General features: G+C 40.1%; 1 protein-coding gene across 1 annotated transcript; it reads left to right on the forward strand.

Annotated features, from left to right (window-relative positions):
- Window positions 1–1,527: 1,527 nt before the first annotated feature.
- Window positions 1,528–21,681, forward strand: LOC126626550 (nuclear pore complex protein NUP98A-like). Its single transcript, XM_050295908.1, is given in 16 exon segments — window positions 1,528–1,740; window positions 1,945–2,014; window positions 2,325–2,615; window positions 3,237–3,599; window positions 4,731–5,054; window positions 5,178–5,405; window positions 5,511–5,936; window positions 16,925–17,566; window positions 17,689–17,916; window positions 18,020–18,540; window positions 18,632–18,716; window positions 18,874–18,937; window positions 19,458–19,596; window positions 19,764–19,880; window positions 19,975–20,152; window positions 20,702–21,681. Coding segments are annotated over 15 exon segments (4,311 nt in total). The 5' UTR covers window positions 1,528–1,740; window positions 1,945–1,995; the 3' UTR covers window positions 21,388–21,681.
- Window positions 21,682–23,186: the final 1,505 nt, after the last annotated feature.

Consider the following 23,186-nt stretch of genomic DNA (forward strand, 5'->3'; position numbering starts at 1 on the left):
CGGTAAATAAATGTTGACCGATAAATCAAAGTGTCAACGCTCATGTATTACATAAATTTTGCACGTAGCGTGTGACTCAACGAAAATTGAAATGAGTTGGAAAAGTCATCAAATAGGACACGTGTCAACACCTGGCAGAAACGACTTATTTCATCTGGGATATTATATTCAAAATTAGGCATTGGAAAATTCTATAAATACAAGCCCATTTCATTCATTGAGGGGGACCAAAAAAATCATTAGGCAAAACTCTTGAAGCTCTGAAGCTCTGAAACTCCGAAGCTCTCAAGCATCCAGGTTCCCGAAGAATCAAGAAAGCGTTCTTCGTTCATCGTTCATCCTAAGATCAAGCCCCAACGGCCCTTTGGATCAACAATCATCCACCAATTCAAGATCAAGCCCCGACGGCCCTTGAAGAAAGTGTTCCTCGTTCTTCGTTCATCGTTCTTCCAAGATTAAGCCCCAACGGCCCCTTGGATCAACCATCCACCAATTCAAGATCAAGCCCCGACGGCCCTTGAAGAAAGCACCATCGTTCATCATCCGTTCATCCAAGACCAAGCCCCAACGACCCTTTGGATCAACAACGTCGACAAATCCACACATCCAACCGTTCTTCAAGATCAAGCCCAAAAGCCCTTGAAGATCCGTTCATCACTGTTCTTCAAGATCAAGCCCAAAAGCCCTTGGAGATCCGTTCGTCACTGTTCTTCAAAGATCAAGCCCAAAAGCCCCTTTGAAGATCCGCTCAAATCCACCTTCAAAGATCAAGCCCACGGCCCCTTGAAGAAACTTCCAACAGTTCATCCAAGATCAAGCCTCGACGGCCCTTGGATCAAGAACACATCCACAAATCAATACCTTACGGAGATCGAATCAGAGGATCAAAATAGAGAGAGATTGTAACCCAAAATCATCAAACACTTAATATTTGTTTGTGCGCGTTGTTCTTGTCTCTTTCGTTTCAGGAATTTTCCGTGTTCACACTTTTAACTCGTGATTTCACTCGTCTCGAATAAGTAAACATGTCATTAATAATAAAACAGTACTTTCATTCAACACATATTTCATTTCAGCTGTACTTTTTTTTTTTTTCCAACTTACAATTTCACCCGTTCCAAATAAGTAGGTAGAGTCTATATGATACTTCATTCAACTCGTTTTCTTTTCCAACTCTACGTACTTTCGCGTGTAACTTGCTATTGTTTTACGAACTTGGATCCTCTCTTGAGCTAATGGAGAGGATCCTCCTGACCACTAATCAATGGTCGTTGGATTTTTATCCAACGGTTACAAATAGGGGATTTCTTTAAAATTATAATAATTATAACCGTTAGATTTTTATCCAACGATCCATGATTAGTGGTCAGGATGATCCTCTCCATTAGCTCAGGAGAGGATCCAAATCCTTGTTTTACTAGTTTCGAATAAATTAACGTGTTGTTAAAGCAATACAATATTTTGTCAGTCAACGAACTTTCCTTTTCATGTATTCACAATTCAGACTTCCCAAATTCCTTAACATACTATCTGACATTTGTGAGAGTTCGGGAGGCTGCGCCAACTCGCCCTCGCTCTCTCACTCTTTTCCCTTCTGCGACTCCAAACCTTCCTCTCTCGCCCTCTCTCCGCCGCCTTCTGCCGCCTCCGATCTCAAAACTCACCACGTCCGTCGAGTTCAGATCGACCACCGACGCCTCCGCCTTCCAAATCCCTACTTTCGCCTTCGCTCACTTTCAGGTACTTAGAAAACCCTAATCCTCGGGTTTCTTCTGGTAATTAGGTTTACGATTGCGCTTAAGGCCTGATTTAATGCGTTAATGCTGTCGTTTGCGTTTTATACGACTCGCGTTTTAGGGATTTCTTGTGTTTTTGAATCCTCGATGCTTTGTTAAATATGTCTTTTGTGCTGCAATTTGTGTTAACGTTGTGTATGCGCTACAGCTCGAGATGGAGGAAATAGCCCGGGTTTTGATTGCCGAATCGTAAGAGAAGATGTTCGGTTCTTCTAATCGTAAGCTTTTTTATCACTCTATCTTTTATTGATCCTTGGAGTCAGATTTTGTTGCATCATTTTACCTGCATTCAATATATTTTAATTGGTTCCGATACAAATAATTGCTTCCTGTATTTTTCATCAATCATATGTGATATGCTTCGTTGTAAGATGAGTATGACATGCATTTATTAGCAGCATGTTTACGGGCAATTGATTGTGTTTATCTGGTCTTCTCTTTATAATGTTTGATTGTCTGATAAATGTTCGGGCTTGGTAATTTTTTTCGTTGCGAAAATAATTTAACTTGTGGAATATTGTTTAACAGCTTTTGGGCAGTCATCTAGCAGCCCGTTTGGGTCTCAGTCGGTATTTGGGCAGACCAGCAGCACAAGTAACAATCCTTTTGCCCCTAAGCCTTTTGGTAGCACAACCCCATTTGGTGCGCAAACAGGGAGTAACATGTTTGGAGGAACTTCAACTGGTGTATTTGGTGGCACTCAAGCTTCTTCACCTTCGTCTTCCTCCACAACCTTTGGTGCTGCGTCCTCACCAGCTTTTGGAAATACAACGCCTGCTTTTGGAGCAACTTCTAGTCCTTCACCATCACCTTTTGGTGGTAAGCCAATGGATTTTTTTTTTTTTTTTCGTTTTGTGTTCGCTCACCACTTTTCAACTGATTCTTTTGATTCAACTCTTATGATATATGGTTATCATTGGCATTGTCCCTTCAAGTTTGCATTGAGTTTTTTTTCTGGAAATGTATGAGTGGATTATGCTTTCAGTACGTGATATTAGTGGATTATGCATTCTGTACAGGATGGATATATTGTTGTTGAAACTTTCTGTTCGGTACACATCTATTGGTGCAGTTGGCTTGTGAAACGACAAATATCATAAAGGGGGGAATTAAGACTTTGAGAGTGGAATAGGGATTATTACTATGCCTTTACTACTCTGGCTGTAATTTTTGTGTGGTGGATTGGTTTCATCTTGTATTTCAAGGGGCATGTGTTCACTTTGCTTCTTAGTTTATGTGCGGAATCATTTCCACTTTAGAAGCTTATCAACAAGATTGATCTAGTTATAATGGGATGCTCAATCCATACAATTCTTGTGTTATTTGGGTACATGTTATTCATCTCTCTGAGCTCAATTGTTTCACTATTTTGATAACTTCTTGTCACTGATGATTTTTTTCTCTGTTTTCTCCCCCATATGCACACACCTCTCTCAACAGGTTCATCTGGTTTTGGTCAGAAGCCTGTGTTTGGAGCATTTGGGTCCAATCCTGCTCAAACAAGTCCTTTTGGAAGTACAACTCAAGCATCACAGCCAGCATTTGGGAGCAGTATATTTGGTTCCTCCACGCCATTTGGTGGATCAAGTCAGCCAGCATTTGGTGCTACCACCACCCCAGCCTTTGGTGCTACAAGTAGTCCAGCCTTTGGTGCTACCACCACCCCAAGTTTTGGTGCTACAAGCACCCCAACCTTTGGTGCTACAAGCAGTCCAGCCTTTGGTGCTACCACCACCCCAAGTTTTGGTGCTACAAGCACCCCAGCTTTTGGAGCTACAAGTAGCCCAGCCTTTGGGGTGTCAAGTTCTCCCTTGTTTGGATCTGGGGGAGCATATGGGGCTTCAAGCACTTCGGCTTTTGGTTCATCTAGCTCGACCTTTGGTACTTCAAGTAATCCAGCTTTTGGTGCTTCAAGTGCTCCTGGTTTTGGTTCATCCAGTACTCCATCTTTCAACTTTCTATCAACTCCCGCCTTTGGCCAATCAAGTTCTACATTTGGGAGCAGTATATTTGGTTCCTCCACGCCATTTGGTGGATCAAGTCAGCCAGCAGTTGGTGCTACCACCACCCCAGCTTTTGGTGCTACAAGTAGTCCAGCCTTTGGTGCTACCACCACCCCAAGTTTTGGTGCTACAAGCACCCCAGCTTTTGGAGCTACAAGTAGCCCAGCCTTTGGTTCCACAACAAGTCCTACATTTGGAAGCACAGAAGCGGTATTTGGGGTGTCAAGTTCTTCCTTGTTTGGATCTGGGGGAGCATATGGGGCTTCAAGCACTCCGACTTTTGGTTCATATAGCTCGACCTTTGGTACTTCAAGCAATCCAGTTTTTGGTGCTTCAAGTGCTCCTAGTTTTGGTTCATCCAGTACTCCATCTTTCAGCTTTCCATCAACTCCCGCCTTTGGCCAATCAAGTTCTACATTTGGTAGCAGTATATTTGGTTCCTCCACGCCATTTGGTGGATCAAGTCAGCCAGCATTTGGTGCTACAAGCACCCCAGCTTTTGGAGCTACAAGTAGCCCAGCCTTTGGTTCCACAACAAGTCCTACATTTGGAAGCACAGAAGCGGTATTTGGGGTGTCAAGTTCTCCCTTGTTTGGATCTGGGGGAGCATATGGGGCTTCAAGCACTCCGACTTTTGGTTCATATAGCTCGACCTTTGGTACTTCAAGCAATCCAGTTTTTGGTGCTTCAAGTGCTCCTAGTTTTGGTTAATCCAGTACTCCATCTTTCAGCTTTCCATCAACTCCCGCCTTTGGCCAATCAAGTTCTACATTTGGTAGCAGTATATTTGGTTCCTCCACGCCATTTGGTGCTACCACCACCCCAGCTTATGGTGCTACAAGCACCCCAGCGTTTGGTGCTACAAGTAGTCCAGCCTTTGGTGCTACCATCACCCCAGCTTTTGGTGCTTCAAGCACCCCAGCCTTTGGAGGTACAACGAGCCCGGCCTTTGGTTCCACAACAAGTCCTACATTTGGAAGCACATGAGCTGCATTTGGGGTGTCAAGTTCTCCCTTGTTTGGATCTGGGGGAGCATTTGGGGCTTCAAGCACTCCGGCTTTTGGTTCATCTAGCTCGACCTTTGGTACTTCAAACAATCCAGCTTTTGGTGCTTCAAGTGCTCCTAGTTTTGGTTCATCCAGTACTCCATCTTTCAGCTTTCCATCAACTCCTACCTTTGGCCAATCAAGTTCTACATTTGGTAGCAGCCAATTTGCCGCTTCATCTCCTTTTGGAGCACAGAGTTCTCCGTTTGGTGAGTATTCCCAATGCATATGGGTGGTGGTACATTTTGAAAAAAATAAAATGGACCAACGAGATGCCTCATTCTGTTTTGTATCGTTGTAGTTGTATTATATTCTTATAATTTGTGATGCAGGAGCTCAATCAACAACATTTGGGAACATTGGTGCCTTTGGGCAGTCAGCTTTTGGGGGCCAGCAACGCGGAGGCAGTAGAGTGGTTGCATATGCTGCAACTCCTGAACCCGATGGTGGAACTGGGACTAGTGCTGCTGGGAAATTGGAGTCAATATCAGCAATGCCAGCATATAAAGAAAAAAGTCATGAAGAACTCCGCTGGGAGGATTATCAATTGGGGGATAAAGGTTTGGTTTCTAGTTATATCGTTTCAGTATCTTGGAACTTTTCTGCGTTTGTCAGCAATAATGACATTTGCTAAGTTCAAAATGTTATTTTTTTTTAACTTCCAGGTGGTCCAGCCCCTGCTGGTGGGAGTGGGTTTGGCATTACTACCTCACAGCCAAACCCTTTGAATCCTGCACCGACATTCCTTCAAGCATCAAGTCCTTTTAATGCCACAACTTCATCTAATTTGTTTGCTCCAAAAACTTTATCCTTCACGAATACAGGCTTCACAACAACGTCTACACCAGTCAGTTCAGCAAGTTTTGGGATTTCTACTTCAACCAGTCCTTTTACACCATCACAACCTTCTACGGTTTTCCCTCAAACCTCATCTCCGTCTCTCTTTAGTTCGTCAAGGTCTGCATTTTTATTTTCTGCATCTTCACCTTTTCCTTCCTCCACAACCTTCGGTGCTGCGTCGTCACGAGCTTTTGGAAATACAACGACTGCTTTTGAAGCAACTTCTAGTCCTTCACCATCACCTTTTGGTGGTAAGCCATTGGATTAAATTTGAACTTTTTTTGTTTGTTTTGTGTTTGCTCACCACTTTTCAACTGATTCTTTTGATATAACTTTTATGATATATGGTTATTGGAAATCATTTGCATTGTCTACTATGCCCTTCAAGTTTGCATTGAGTGTTTTTCTGGAAGTGTATGAGTGTAATATGGTTTCTGTACAAGATGGATATATTGTTGTTGAACTTTATATTTGTTACACATCTATTGGTGCAGCGGGCTTGTGAAACGACCAAATATCATTAAGGGGGAATTAAGACTTTGAGAGTGGAATAGGGATGATTACTATACCTTTACTACTCTGGCTGTAATTTTTGTGTGTGATGGATTGGTTTCATCTTGTATTTCAAGGGGCATGTGTTCACTCTACTTCTTAGCTCATGTGCGGAATCGTTTCCACTTCAAAAGCTCATCAACAAGATTGATCTGGTTATAATAGGATGCTCAATTGCCTGTCTCTGGCAGCTTGGTGGTTTTGCGAACCTCGCGTTACCCACAAGGTCCAGGGTTCAATAGTCTATGTATAATGGGATGCTCAATTCCTCTGTTATTAATTTACATGTTATTTATCTCTCTGTGCTCAGTTGTTCCTCTATTTTGATAACTTCTTGTCACTGATGATTTTTTCTCTGTTTCGCCCCCCCCATATGCACACACCTCTCTCAACAGGTACATCTGGTTTTGGTTCTTCCAGTACTCCATCTTTCAGCTTTCCATTAACTCCTGCCTTTGGCCAATCAAGTTCTACATTTGGTAGCAGTCAATTTGCCGCTTCATCTCCTTTTGGAGCACAGAGTTCTCCATTTGGTGAGTATTCCAAATGCATATGAGTGGTGTTACATTTTGAAAAAATAAAATGTACCAGCCTGATGCCTTGGTCTGTTTTTGTATCATTGTAGTTGTATTATATTCTTAAATTTGTGATGCAGGAGCTCAATCAACAACATTTGGGAACACTGGTGCCTTTGGGCAGTCAGCTTTTGGGGGCCAGCAACGCGGGGGCAGTAGAGTGGTTGCATATGCTGCAACTCCTGAACCCGATGGTGGAAGTGGGAAATTGGAGTCAATATCAGCAATGCCAGCATATAAAGAAAAAAGTCATGAGGAACTCCGCTGGGAGGATTATCAATTGGGGGATAAAGGTATGGTATCTAGTTATAACGTTTCAGTATCTTGGAACTTGTCGGCGCTTGTCAGCAATAGTGACATTTGCTAAGTTCGTAATGTTATTTTTTCGACATCCAGGTGGTCCAGCTCCTGCTGGTGGGAGTGGGTTTGGCATTACTACCTCACAGCCAAACCCTTTGAATTATGCACAGACATTTCCTCAAGCATCAAGTCCTCTTAATGCCACAACTTCATCTAATTTGTTTGCTCCAAAAACTTCATCCCTCACTAATACAGGCTTCACAACAACGTCTACACCATTCAGTTCATCAAGTTTTGGGATTTCTACTTCAACCAGTCCTTTTACACCATCACAACCTTCTACAGTTTTCCCTCAAACCTCATCTCCGTCTCTCTTTAGTTCGTCAAGCTCTGCACTTTCATTTTCTTATCCGGCTGCTACAACAACTTCCACATTTAATTCAAATCCATTCAATCCCACACCTCCAGCTGCCCAGACAGGTGGTGCTTTTACCAGTCCATTTGGGCAGAATACAACTCCTTTTTCTCACCCATTCGGTAACCCTTTTTTTTGGGGGCCAACAACTCGGGGGCAGTAGAGTGGTTGCATATGCTGCAACTCCTGAACCTGATGGTGGAAGTGGGAAATTTGAGTCAATATCAGCAATGCCAGCATATACAGAAAAAAGTCATGAAGAACTTCGCTGGGAGCAATGTTCTAAAAATCGATTTAGGCGGCCGCTTATACGGTGCATTTGCTCTAGGCGGTGCATTTGCTCTAGGTGGTGCCTAAGCGCTAGGCGGTAAAGGCCCGCTGTGATATTGTGCAAATCGTTTTGTAAAATCAATCTGGAGTTATGCGGTCCTAGGAGGCTTGGCGGTTTGGTTTTATTTATTTATTAAAAAATAATTAACTTAAGTGGCTCGTGTCCTTGCCCCGGTAACCTAATTGCCTAAATTGAATTGAAGTATTTCCACATTTCTCCCTCCCCGGTCGTCTCGACCCTGAAACTCTCGTCCCTCTGTGCAAGTTCTCTTGCCTGGTGTCTGGCCATCGTCTTTTGGTCTGCAACTACAAGTCTACAACAACCCCAGCTCTCGTCTTAAGCCGTCTCCAACTCCGTCTCTAGCTCTCATCTGATTGTACAATATGTGCAAGTTCCCTAGCAAATACAAACTCGCATCTCCAGTTTGGCAGGTTTGCATTCCATTTGAGTACGTTTCTTGTTAGCTTTTTCGTTTGATAATAGCTCCACGGTCTCCAGGTACTTCTGCATCTGCAAGGGAAACATTTGTTTTAATATTACAGAAAGATAAAAGTTAATTGGTTAATTAACTTAATTGGTATCTCCGCTAGGGATGGGCACGGGCTGGGCCGGACCGGACCGGACCCAAAATTGAAGGGGTCAGACTACTCTTTTGAAAATATAGTGGGGCGGGGCAAGGTGAATCATGCAAAAATTGAAATAGGAACCGGATCTAATCCGGCTTGTTTCCTAGGGGCCTCACGGGTACAATTCCAATTCCTTCCCTATCAAATTTCCCAATACAACCAATTTACCCAAATCATAAAACTCAATCATAATTTACACACCCAGCCGATCTCCTCAAGAAAAACCTTCAAAGCAACAAACTTTAATACAAAAATTTAATTTTTTTACAACCCAGATGACTACTTTTCCAAGATTGCTTTACAATATAAAAACCCAATTGATCAAAATCCGAAATTTAACAACTTACTACAACTTTAGCTCCAAATTAGTGATTGCATACAACATAAAAAATAACAAATTCCCTCTTTGGATCCTTTTGTTTTATTTAGAATTCCCCACAAACAGCTTCAAATCAAAAAATAAACCAGAAAGATGGCACAAATGGAAGACCTCAAGCGGCAAACACAAGCTCAACTTCAATAACTGGGTAAGCTTCGAACATTTTCTCCTAGTTGGCGAGGACGCCGATCTCCTTCTCCGTGAGGCCGTCGAGGGAGGTGGTGATGTCCTTGTCCTTGATCATCTTTGCCAAACACCTGCTGGCATCCTTGCGGCGACCATCGCTTATGGATTAATGAAGAAGCTGAAGTCACGATGACAAAGCGATGGTAGGCGAAGTCTGGAGAGAGTCCTCCAGATCGATGCTCGACTTGGGAATTCGAGTGAGGAGAGTCCACTCTTGACTTGGGAAATCAAGAGAGGAGAGACCGAGAGTAAGAGATGTATAAATCAATGGTGAAGATTTAATCTCCATATAATGGATGGTATCAACGGTCTGGGCCGATGGTCCCCTTTTTTAAAAAATTTGGACCTGGCCTGCCCCGCCATTCACATGGACTCGCCATATTCCGTCCCGTTCAGTTTGGAGTTTACAAAATTTGTACCCATCCCGTACCTGCCTCGAATTGACTAGACCCACCCCATCCTACGGTTCCTAGACCTGTTTGCCCACCCCTAATTTCTGCATCTAGATATCAAAGTTTGAATTTCCATTCCTTATTCTGTTTTAACTTTTATAATAGTTTGCTTAGTTTAACCCTATCAGTAATTTAAGTTCTACTTTTTAAATGGATTAATGGGTTTCCTACTTTGCTTGATATCAAAGTTCTTAACTACATAACTAGATCACCGAAAATATGACTTGAATTTGAGTCTTCATCATTCGTACCGAAAAATGACTTAAATTTGAGTCTCAGTTTAAATTAGTTCATCATTTGTACTATTTAATTTTCCTATTCTTTTCAAGTTGTTGTGTTCTTGAACGCTTTTAATGTACCCGTACCCCATTTTCCACTTTACTCTATGAGAATGGTTCTCATATTGGTTTGGTTAAATTTTTTTGAGATGTCGAATTTGACGCTAATTCTCATTTTGGTTTGGTTCTCATAATGGAATATTATATTTAGATGTTAGGCATTGCATTATTCGGAGCATCTAATGCAATGTCATCTTCCTCTTAAACTGAAAATTTGTTGAAGGGTAGTTCAGACGATGTGGGATGGGAGTATGGGATTTGGCAAATCTTACAAGCTCAGATAAGGTGCAATGTAAGTTGTGCAACGAAATAATTAGTGGTGGAGTATATAAATTGACACAACACATAGCCAACATAAAAGGGAAATGTAGCATCGTTCACAAAGTCTTCGGATGAGGATAAAGTCAAATGTAGAGCTCAATTAGAAGAAGCCAAAAGTAAGAAGAAACGTAGGAATAAACACAACTAGGAAGTGAGGGAAGAGGTTTAGCTTCAAGAAATTGAAGAAGAAGAAGACATTGACGTTGTTGGGTCAAGGAAAAGGTTGCACACTCTTGGATTAGGATATGGCATTCACAATCAATCCTTATTCTTCAAAAAAGCAAGAAGACGGGGTAACAAAACATCCATGATGCAATTTGGGGGGATAGAGCTCATCAAGTATCAATTTTTTGATCGATGGGTGTATAAAACCTATATTCATTTATGTGCCATTGATGATGATAGTTTCAAACACTTTGTGTAAGCAGTTGGTCAATCTGACTCGGGTTACCAACTTTCAAGCCAATACGATTTAAGAAAGCCTATATTGAAAGAAGAGGTAAAGAGTGAAAAATTCACTTAAGAATAATGAAGAAGAGTGGGCTTTGAATGGTTACATAATTATGATTGATGGTTGGAGCGACAAGAAGAGGAGAAGCATACTGAATTTGTGTCACAATTGCAAGGAAAGCACCATATTTCTTTCTTCCAAGGAATGCCCTAGTGAAGCACTCAATGGAGAATACATTTTTGAATATGTTGACAAGTGTGTTTAAAGAAATTGAGCCTCAAAATGTAATTTAAATGGTTAACGATAATGCTTCTAACAATATGGCAGTGATCAACATGATGAAGAAAAAGAGGCCAAACATGTTTTGGAAATCATCTGAGTGGAACCTCATGCTTCAAGGGATTGATAATCTACCTAGGTTCAAGGGAGCTATTGACAAGGTAAAGATTTTCACTATCTTCATTTATGCACATCATAAATCTTTGGCATGGATGAGGAAGCATACAAGAAAAAAAAAAAGAAATAGTGAGGCTGGAGTCCATTAGATTTGCAACTTTTTTCTCACATTGCAAAACTTGAGTGATTAGAGAAAAGACTTAAAGAATATGGTTGCTAGTGATGAATGTTAACATTGCAAACATTCCAAGAGCCCCAAGGGGAAAACGACATATGCTACCATAGTGAGTGCGCATTCTTTGAGTGGGGTCTCACTTTGCTTGAAAGTGTTTGAACCTTTATTTATGGTACTTCGAATATGGATGGAGATAAAAATGCATCAATGAGATTTTTGTAAGGCAAGCCACAAAAAAAAAAGGAGATTAAAGAGGCATTAAAAAATAGTGAGGCCAACTATCAACCAATTCTCTAAATAATTGATGAAAAAGTTTGTGATCGGCTCGATAGTCTATTGCATTTGGCAGGCTACTTCTTGAACCCTTATTACTTCTTCAAAGATCAAAGCATACAACATGATCCAATTGTCATGGAGGGCATCTTTACTTGTCTTGAGAAGTTATTTCCGGATAACTATGATGTCCAAAACCAAATGATAAATGTTTGAGATGCATGAGTATGACAAAAAGAGAGGATGAATTTGGCCGAGGTTGGATGCGTTGAGAATGATGACAACTATAATCCAGGTATTCATATTCACATAATGCTTGTATTTTGTTTATTAAATTTGGCTTTCCTACTTCTTTTTTTTTACTAATCGTGTTTTTTTTTCTGCTTTAGTTTCATCGTGGTATATTTATAGAAATTGTATACCTAATTTGCAAAGGAGGGCTATAAAGATTCTCTCATTGACTACAAGTTCATCCGGTTGTGAGAGGAATTTGAGCACTTTTAAGGAGATACATACAAAAGAAAATTAATAGATTAAATACAACAAGATTAAATAATTTAGTCTGTCCAATTCAATGCAGAGATCATGAATAAGAAGAAAAGAAACAAGAAGAAGAAAATGGATATATTACTTGTAGTATGGTGCAAGGATGGATTGTGGAGGGTAGTGATGAAGAAGTTGAGCTTGATTCGGGAATGGATGGAGAGACATCGGAGGTGGGTAAGTTTCCTAGAGCCTAGGAGGAGTTTTAGAAATGTTGAAGTGAGAGAACTTCATGATAAAGATTTTGTATCGGATGAGGACACGGAAAGAGATGATGAAGTTGAGTTTGAGTCTGACACAGAGAAAGAGTCTTAGAGGGATATGGAGAAGAAGAGATTGATGCTTAGCTTTACAACTTTGCAATTATCTTATATAATTATATTTTCTTATTCCTTCTAATTTGCATTTTATGTATTTTTAAATTGTGAACTTGTTGGATACATGTATCATCCATGTATACTCCTCACAATGATAATATGTTTAATGAAAACTCAAGATATTTGATATCTTTCTCTTTGAATGAGATCTTAATTCCAACGACGGTTTCATTAGATGTCTTACAACTAGAAGCCCTCCTTTTTCTGATCCATTTCCTCCACCATCACGAACCCCAGTTAGATTCAAGCATGATACCTTTTAAAATATTGAACTTGTTAAATACATGTACTTTATGTATTATTCTACATCTATTTTTGCATTTTATCATTTTTTTTATTATCCAGGTAACTATAGGTTTTCTTTGAAGTGTTAATAAACACTTATTTAAAAGATATACAATAAATTTTACATAAATCCACCTAGGCCACTTAAGCGCTGGGTCTCTAATAGATGTATGGTTTCTAGTTATATAACATTTCAGTATCTTGGAAAATTTCCGCGTTTTTCAGCAATAATGACACCTGCCGAGTTCAATGCCGAGTTCAATGTTATCTTTTCGACTTCCAGGTGGTGCCCCCCCCCCCCAACAAAGACATTTCCTCGAGCATCAAGTCCTTTTAATGCCACAACTTCATCTAATTTGTTTGCTCCAAAAACTCCATCCTTCACTAATACAGCTTCACAACAACTTTACATTTCAGAAATTCTCCCCGATTTCGATCTATTTGACACAGTATGTATGGACAAATAAAAAAACAAGAGGAAACAAAATGGAATTCTTTTGTATACTTTATAGTTTATATGCATATGATATATAAGGGCTTTGACACCATCCCAACCTCTTACAGTTTTCCCTTAAACCTCAATCTCCATCTCTCTTTAGTTCGTCAAGCTCTGGATTTTCATTTTCTGCTCCAGCTACAACAACTTCCACATTTAATTCCAATCCTTTCAATCCCACACCTCCAACTGCCCAGAAAGGTGGTGCTTTTACCGGTCCATTTGGTTTGAGGATATATGTGGCAAATTAACTCATCGGATTCTTAATGGATATCTATTAAAACCCGTTCAATTTGATATCACTTTAATATAAATGTGAGATTGGTAGTGTGATGATGGTGTAAGGTGAAATCAAACTAAAAGTCTTAATGGATACCATTAACAATCGAATTGGTTGATTTGCCACCTCTATTTGGGAATCTTCACTGATGCTGGTGATACAGGCAGCCTAATGGGTTTTAATTAAGGAGCTGTGTAAGTTTTTAATTTTTAATCATAAAAGGTTTTAATTGATGATTAGTTAACTTTTTTCTCTATTTATTGCCCAAGCAACTGATTTATTGTTCTGCGCCTTTCCCATCTCAATCACTTTTCGGGTTGAAACAAGACTCATGTGTTGCACAAATAGGTGTTGCTAGCGCTACTAGCGCCTAACGTATTTTATGTTACTTGAAGTTGTGCCCTAAGCTTGCTTTGAGAGGGTTATGATCCCACCCTTCTCATTATCTTGCCATCTAGCAAACTAAGTTTCGTGTGTTAATTTTTGTTGAGTGATGGTTTACTTTGTTAATGTTAAAACTCACATTAAAGAAAATGGACGTTTCTGTATCTAACATTCACCTTTTTTTTTTGGGGAAACTAACATTCACCTTGTTCTTTTTGTGCCAGGAAAAAGGGGCGTGGCTGATCTAATGCGAAAATGATCGAACGGTGAGGATGATCCTTCTAAATTTAATTGAGAAGGATGGGGTGCTTTCTTCACCAGAAAGAAAAAAGAAAAGGGGAGTTTACAAAAAAAAAAAAAAAAGAAAAAAGAAAAAAAAGGGGGGATGGGTTTTCTTATATTAACTACAAAAATATCTTTTCAGTATTTTCAAAAAAAAAAAAATCGTAAAAGAAAAAACTTAAAGCTTTCTCACAAAGTTTTAAAAATTAATTTAGTAATGTTATTGATTTTCTTTCTGAATCGTGTGGTTAAGTAGACAACTTATATGAATAAATACGATTCTTACTCCGATTCTAAGAAATTTAAAAAAACACTTTTAACAAGAATATGATTCTGACTCGACCATATTTCAATATTTCCTCAATTCAATTTCATTCAATTCAATTCTTCCCCCACGACTTCATGAAGAGGGTAAGTGGTGATTGGGGAGTGCGGGCAATAATCTTTGTTTCTTAATCATGTTTTGTTTTCTTTATGAAACGGGGAATGTGAAAGAAAAAGCACTGAGTGCAGAGAGAGAGAGAGAGAGAGAGAGAGAGAGAGAGAGAGAGAGAGAGAGAGAGAGAGAGAGAGAGAGAGAGAGTTGTGATTGGATGTTCGGTGTAGCCTTTGAGTAATTTCACCTGTTTCAAATAAAGAAATATAACATTAACAACAATACGGTACTTTCATTAAACTCATTTTATTTTTTAATTGTATTGGCTTTCTTCTTTGACTCGTGATTTCACCCGTTTTGAATAAGTAAACACATGTTATTAACAACAATACGGTATTTTCATTAACCACATTTTCCATTTCAGTTTTACTTACTTTCTTCTCTTAGTTACAATTTCACTTGTTACAAATAAGTAAATATGTCTGTAACTTGTGATTTCAACTCTACTTACCTTCCGGTGTAACTTGTGATTTCACCTGGTTCGAATAAGTTAACGTGTCGTTAAGGACATACATAAAAAAATATTCCAAAAAAATATATATATATATATAAAGAGGACAAATATTGAAAACCGACTTGTCCGAAGTGAAGACTCCTCCTTTCCTTGGATAGGTTTACGGGCTTACTCTTCACGCTAAAATTACGTGCTTACTATTTACGCGACGCGCCCGTCGCTCACTTCCCTCCCACTCGTGTAAATACCTTTCGCCTTCTCCCTTTTCTGACATTTGTGAGAGTTCGAGAGGTTGCGACAACTCGCCCTCGCTCTCTCTCATTTCTCTTCCGCGGCTCCGAACCCTCCTCCCTCGCCCTCTCTACGTCGCCTTCCGCCGACTCCGATATCAAAACTCACAACCTTCGTCGAGTTCAGATCGACGACCGACGCCTCCGCCTTCCAAATCCGTACTTTCGCCTTCGCTCACTTTCAAGTACTTAAAAAAACCCTAACCCTTGGTTTTCTTCTGGTGATTAGGTTTAGGATTGCGTTTAATGCCTGATTTAATGCGTTAATGCTGTCGTTTGTGTTTTGTTCGTCTCGCGTTTTGGGGATTTCTTGTGTTTTTGAATTCTCGATGCTTTGTTAATTATGTGTTTTGTGCTGCAATTTGTGTTAACTCTGTGTTCTGTATGCATTGCAGCTCGAGGTCAAGGAAATAGCACGGGTTTTGATTGCTGAATCGGAAGAGAGGATGTTCGGTTCTCCTAATCGTAAGCTTCTCGCTATACACTTTTTATTTGCTTCGTTGATGTATTTTCATCAATAGCTCGAGGTCAAGGAATAATTGGTTTATGTATTTTCATCAATCATATGTCAGATTTTTGGAAGATGTCGATACACTTTTTATTTGCTTCGTTGTTAGATGAGTATGACATGCATTTATTAGCAGCATGATTACGGGCAATTTCTTTTGTTTATCTGGTCTTCCGGTTATACTGTTTGATTGTCTGATAAATATTCGGGCTTGTTAATTTTTTGCGGTGCGAAAATAATCTTACTTGTGGAATATTGTTTAACAGCTTTTGGGCAGTCATCTAGCAGCCCATTTGGGTCTCAATCGGTATTTGGGCAGACCAGCAGCACAAATAACAATCCTTTTGCCCCTAAGCCTTTTGGTAGCACAACCCCATTTGGTGCGCAAACAGGGAGTAACATGTTTGGAGGAACTTCAACTGGTGTATTTGGTGGCGCAACTCAAGCTTCTTCATCTTTTCCTACCTCCACAACCTTCGGTCCTGCATCCTCACCAGCTTTTGGAAATACAACGCCTGCTTTTGGAGCAACTTCTAGTCCTTCACCATCACCTTTTGGTGGTAAGCAAGTGGATTAAATTTGAATTATTATTATTATTTTTTTCGTTTTTTGTTCGCTTACCACTTTTCAAATGATTCATTTGATATAACTTTTATGATATATGGTTATTGGAAATCATTTGCATTGTCTACTATCATTCTTAATGCCCTTCAAGTTTGCATCAAGTGTTTTCTGGAAATGTATGAGTGGATTATGCATTCTGTACAAGATGGATATATTGTTGTTGAAACTTTCTATTTGGTACACATCTATTGGTACAGTTGGCTTGTGAAACGACAAATATCATAAGGGGGGAGTTAAGACTTTGAGAGTGGAATAGGGATTGGTTTCATCTTGTATTTCAAGGGGCATGTGTTCACTTTGCATTCCACTTCATGTGTGGAATCATTTCCACTTTAGAAGCTCATCAACAAGATTGATCTAGTTATAATGGGATGCTCAATGCATACATGTTATTTGGTTACATGTTATTCATCTCTCTGTGCTCAATTGTTTTTCTATTTTGATAACTTCTTGTCACTGATGATTTTTTATCCGTTTCTCTCCCCCATATGCACACACCTTTCTCAACAGGTTCATCTGGTTTTGGTCAGAAGCCTGTGTTTGGAGCATTTGGGTCCAATCCTGCTCAAACAAGTCCTTTTGGAAGTACAACTCAAGCATCACAGCCAGCATTTGGGAGCAGTATATTTGGTTCCTCCACGCCATTTGGTGGATCAAGTCAGCCAGCATTTGGTGCTACCACCACCCCAGCTTTTGGTGCTACAAGCACCCCAGCTTTTGGTACTACAAGCACCCCAGCCTTTGGTGCTACAAATAGTCCAGCCTTTGGTGCTGCCACCACTCCAAGTTTTGGTGCTACCACCACCCCAAGTTTTGGTGCTACAAGCACCCCAGCTTTTGGAGCTACAAGTAGCCCAGCCTTTGGTTCTACAACAAGTCCTACATTTGGAAGCACAGGAGCTGCATTTGGGGTGTCAAGTTCTCCCTTGTTTGGATCTGGGGGAGCATTTGGGGCTTCAAGCACTCCGGCTTTTGGTTCATCTAGCTCGACCTTTGGTACTTCAACCAATCCAGCTTTTGGTGCTTCAAGTGCTCCTGGTTTTGGTTCATCCAGTACTCCATCTTTCAGCTTTCCATCAACTCCTGCCTTTGGCCAATCAAGTTCTACATTTGCCGCTTCATCTCCTTTTGGAGCACAGAGTTCTCCATTTGGTGAGTATTCCAGATGCATATGAGTGGTGGTACATTTTGAAAAAATAAAATGGACCAGCCAGATGCCTCAATCTGTTTTGTATTGTTGTAGTTGTATTATATTCTTATAATTTGTGATGCAGTTGCTCAATCAACAACATTTGGGAACACTAGTGCCTTCGGGCAGTCAGCTTTTGGGGGGCCGCAACGCGGAGGCAGTAGAGTGGTTGCATATACTGCAACTCCTGAACCCGATGGTGGAACTGGGGCTAGTGCTGCTGGGAAATTGGAGTCAATATCAGCAATGCCAGCATATAAAGAAAAAAGTCATGAGGAACTCCGCTGGGAGGATTATCAATTGGGGGATAAAGGTATGGTTTCTAGCTATAACGTTTCAGTATCTTGGAACTATTCCGTTCTTCTCAACAATAATGACATTTGCTAAGTTCAAAATGTTATCTTTTTGACCTCCAGGTGGTCCAGCTCCTGCTGGTGGGAGTGGGTTTGGCATTACTACCTCACAGCCAAGCCCTTTGAATTCTGCACCGATATTTTCTCAAGCATCAAGTCCTTTTAATGCCACAACTTCATCTAATTTGTTTGCTCCAAAAACTTCATCCTTCACTAATACAGGCTTCACAGCGTCTACACCATTCAGCTCATCAAGTTTTGGGATTTTTACTTCAACCAGTCCTTTTACACCATCACAACCTTCTACAGTTTTCCCTCAAACCTCATCTCCGTCTCTCTTTAGTTCGTCAAGCTCTGCATTTTCGTTTTCTGCTCCGGCTGCGACAACAACTTCCACATTTAATTCAAATCCATTCAATCCCACACCTCCAGCTGCCCAGACAGGTGGTGCTTTTACCAGTCCATTTGGGCAGAATACAACCCCGTTTGCTCAGCCATTTAGTAACCCTTCTACTGGCTTTGGTTTGGGGATCCCCTCTGCTGCTGGGGCTACAAGCAGTCAAATGGGTTTTAGTCAACCAACTGTAAGTTTTATTTTTTTGTTTTTACTTTTAATAGTAAAAGGTTTTAATTGATGATTGGTTAACTTTTTTCCTTATTTTCTTTCCCGTGCAGCCAACTTCATTTTCTATGCCTTTCTCATCTCAGCCAACTCAGAATAGTTGTTTTAACTTCAACAGTTTTAATCAAACCCAGCCAGGTAACATATGTTTTGAGCATCCTTATGTTTCTCAATCATATAGCCATTGAGGTTTTATTTGTCAGTTGATGGTTCTGATTTCATCAATTGGTGTTTGCTTTGTAGTTTATCCTTTTCTTCTCAAAAAAAAAAAAAAAAATTGGTGTTTGCTTTGTAGGCAACACAAGTGGCTTGGGAGGAGGTTCAACAGGAATTCTTGGTCAGAATAACTATGGACAGTTGTATGTCATATGACTCGTATCTCTCATAGTTCTTTGCTTTTGTGTGCATGTTTACGTGGTATATTTACTGTTATGGTGTTTAAATACACATTTTTAGTTTGCATACCCTTCTGGTTTCACTTACACGGATAAAAAATTGCGGAAACTTTTGGGATGAAACAAATCTCATTTGATTTGAAATATCTCTATTGAAACAAATCTAAAAAAAGGTTCCTTTTCTATTCGTTTGGTAGTTGAAGAGGTATTTTTTTTGTTGATCTTATTGCTTATTTAATAGATAAGAAAATTCTAACTTCAGAGTATTAATTAGGTTGATACTTTTTTTTTTTTTTCTTTTGTTCTTATCCCAATGTGTAGGCTTACTATGCAGGGGCTTTTGTTAGCTACTTGGGGGTTTACTTTTCGTTCTCTATGTCCATGGACTACAGCATTTAGAGTTTTCTTTTGTTTATTTTTTTCATTTTTCATTTTACAATTAAGTTTTGAACTAGAGAATATGGGTCAATGCTGTCTTTCGTAGGCCTGCAACTCAAAGCTCTGCAGCTGTACAACCAGTCCCTGCTACAAATCCATTTGGAACGCTCCCTGCAATGCCACAAATGTCAATTGGTCGTGGTGGAACTGCACCATCAATTCAATATGGAATTTCGAGCATGCCTGTAATATAATTTTCTTATGTGGTTTTATTTTTGTTTAATTTGAAATTGAATTTGACTTTAAGGTGTTAGTTCTGTTGAGAATCACTTGTATGTGGTTGCACAGTTTCTTTAAACCTTCTCCGAAGGAAAATGGAATGTGATATTGACTTTTTTTTTTTCCCTGCCAGGTCGTAGACAAACCTGCACCTGTTAAAGTATCATATTTGTTGACCTCTCGACACCTGTCGCAGAGGCGGGTCAGGTTGCCTGCGAGAAAATATAATCCTAAGAATGACGATCCAAGGGTGAGGGTGATGCTTCATGTAAGCAGTTAATCTGTATTAGGTTTTCTGCATTTTAATTTTGTTCTTACACCTATTTGCCTTTATTGTTTTGCAGTTCCCTTTCTTTATTGACGATGAAGAAATAGACAGCACACCCAAGGCGGATGCCCTTTTCCTTCCCAGAGAAAACCCAAGAGTACTTGTCATTCGTCCAAAAGAACAGTGGCCTCAAAGGGTTGTTGCTGAGAAAGCATCCCCATTAAAGGATACTTCTACTCTGGTTCATGAGAATGGTAAGTTCTGTTGTGCCATTATCATTTTCTTTCCTTTTGGCCTTTCACTTATACAGCCTCTTCATGTTTGGCTTGAGAAATAGTTCAGCTTTGGAATGGGCATATTTAATGTTTATGAAATGCTTTTAGTAGCCATTATTAAGGGAGTTTTTGGTTTGTTTACATCCATTAGTGTATTTTTGTTGACGGGTTCTGGGCCTTCTGGCCTAATTGAGAGTTTTTTCTATTGTTCATGTAATGTCAATACCACACACACTAGATTATTATGCACTAATGCCGAGAGTTTTGAGTTAGTTTTCAAATTTATTGTGTCTGAGCATATTTTGGCTTGCTGCACATTGCTTACTCTTCTGAACAAAATGTTTATTCACGAAAAATTCCGGGAGAAGCTCTTTCTAGGGAGAAAGATAGTTTTTAATTAGCTTGTGGTTTATTGTTAATGTATTTTGTTAGGAATTCACTGGAACACCCGACCTTTAGTGTTTTTGTGGTTGTATTTGGTTTGATAGTATCTGTGGTGTTGGCTGACATTGCTTTCTGTTGTTTCAGAAACTCGAGAAGAAAATGGCTTTGTGAAAGAGCGGGCGGATAATGCCAAAGTCAACCAGAAACCGAATGGAGTTCATGATGATCATTCTGTTCAGAAAGGGGACTCTTATATGACACTGAGTGGGCATAGAGCCGGTGAGGCTGCTATTGCGTATGAGCATGGCGCTGACATTGAGGCACTAATGCCAAAGCTCCGTCGTACCGACTACTATACAGAACCTCGAATCCAAGAATTGGCAGCTAAGGAAAGGGCAGAACCAGGGTTCTGCTGTTGTGTCAAGGACTTTGTGGTTGGACGAGTTGGGTATGGTAGCATCAAGTTCTTTGGGGAGACAGATGTGCGATGCCTTGATCTTGAGGCTCTCGTGCAGTTCAACAACCGGGAGGTGATAGTGTATATGGATGACAGTAAGAAACCTCCTGTCGGGCAAGGCCTCAACAAACCTGCTGAGGTTACACTTCTCAACATTACATGCACTGACAAAAAAACAGGGCGTCGATTCACAGAAGGGCCGAAGACAGAGAGATACAAGCAGATGCTGAAGAAGAAGGCAGAGGATCAAGGAGCCGAGTTTGTTTCTTATGACGCCTTGAAAGGCGAGTGGAAGTTCAGGGTAAAGCACTTCAGTAAGTACGAGTTGGGAGAGGAAGACAACTGGGATACCGATGCTGCCCAAGATTGCTGACGGAATATGAAAGTTTGATCCGATGTGTTAAATATGTGGTTCGGGGAATGTTTGTGTGTTTTTCATTCGGAAGGGTTGGTTTGTGTTTTTTGTGGTGGATGCGGCTTAAATTTGGAATTGTATAGAATTTTGGGATGTGGTGTATAGGCTGTTGAAGCCTTTCTGGCGCTCTGACTATTATCCACTGGTGTATGTTGTGTTTTGGGGTTTTGCATTTCCATTCTTTTGAGCTTTCACTGTCGTTGTTGGTTTTTAACCGAATTCGCAACCAAGAGGAAACGAATAATTTATCTACTCGTGTGTCTGTGTTTTGCATGCGTGTAAATGCTTAAACGCTTCCTTTTCGTTGTATGTAGGGCTGGAAAAAAATCCCAAAAATTCAAAATCAAACCGAAAAAATCCCGATCCGAAACCAAAAATCTCGAAATTTTTGGTATGTAATCCCGAACCAAACCGATATTTTCGGTATGGGATTCGGTTTTGAATCTCAAATTTTCGGTATTCCCATACCGAACCGAAAATAAATATTATATATATATATATATATTTTTTTTTTTCTCTTAATTATAAAAGAATTATTTCAACCGTTCATTGTTTTGGATTTAATCTTTGCCGTTCATATGTTTTTAGGTCAGAATACCATTTCACAAACTTCACTTTCGTTCCATTGTTTCTATCGAATCGAATAGCCGAGCCCTAATCTCTCATCTCTGATCTCTCCCTCATCTAGCCGACAAGCCCTCATCTCATCTCTCTCTCCTCTGTTCTTCTCAATTCCCACACCGACGTCGTTCCGGCCGAGCACGACAAGTGGGCACACCCCCCCTTTCTCGGCCAACTTGGACTCGAACGGCGACGTTTACGCCAGGGGGTCCCAGGACATGAAGTGCGTCGGGATTCAGTACTTGGAGGCGATTCGACGGCTCAAGGCTTCTGGGTTTAAGCCCAAAAGGTCTGTTTATTTGTCATATGTTCCTGATGAGGAGATTGGGGGACACGACGGTGCTGAGAAGCTGGCTGAATCTGATGTTTTCAAGGGATTGAACGTCGGAATTGTGCTTGATGAAGGTGAGCTAATCAGACCTTATGATTCTGCTCGCTGTTACTAGTTCTTGTTAATTATTTGTTGTTTGCTTGCTATTTGCTAGCCATATTGTCAAATTTGTGCACAGAACTTGTCTGGGTACTCTTCGAATGGCTCAATTATCATTTCTTGACTCTTGTGGGGTTTGCTTTGATTCTTGGCATGCTTGCTCAGTTTCTGTGCTCAGTTTCTGGCGTTTACTTTGCAATGTTCAGTTTTGAGCTTCTTCGTTTTGCTTGATTTTGTTTTTTGTGTACAGTTTTGAGCTTCTTAGTTTTCTTTCACTATTTTGCAGTTGATCCATCACTCTCTGCATCGAAATGAAAACTAAGTGTTAGTATTAATATTAAGTAGAGATTAGTAGAAACAAGCCTTGTCATTTGATTGGCAGATTTGTATAAATAAATTGGCAGATTGGGCCTAAAAGCATAATATGTCAAATTTTAGTCTAAAAGCCCAAAAGCCCAAAAGCCCAAAAGCATTTCGGGATTCCCGATTTGTCCCGAAATCCCGAAACTATTTTGGGATTCCCGAAAATTGGGATTCCCGAAAATTTCGGTTTGGGAATCAGGACAAGTGTTTTGGTATGGGATCTCATACCGAACCACCCCTAGTTGTATGTGTGTTGAATTGTGATTTACAACTAAGAGAAAAAGGATTGATAAAAACACAACCTGATATCAATTAAACCCTACAAAACTTGTAAATATCAGTT

This window comes from Malus sylvestris, chromosome 6 (assembly GCF_916048215.2).
Source record: "Malus sylvestris chromosome 6, drMalSylv7.2, whole genome shotgun sequence".
NCBI classification, from domain to species: domain Eukaryota; kingdom Viridiplantae; phylum Streptophyta; class Magnoliopsida; order Rosales; family Rosaceae; genus Malus; species Malus sylvestris.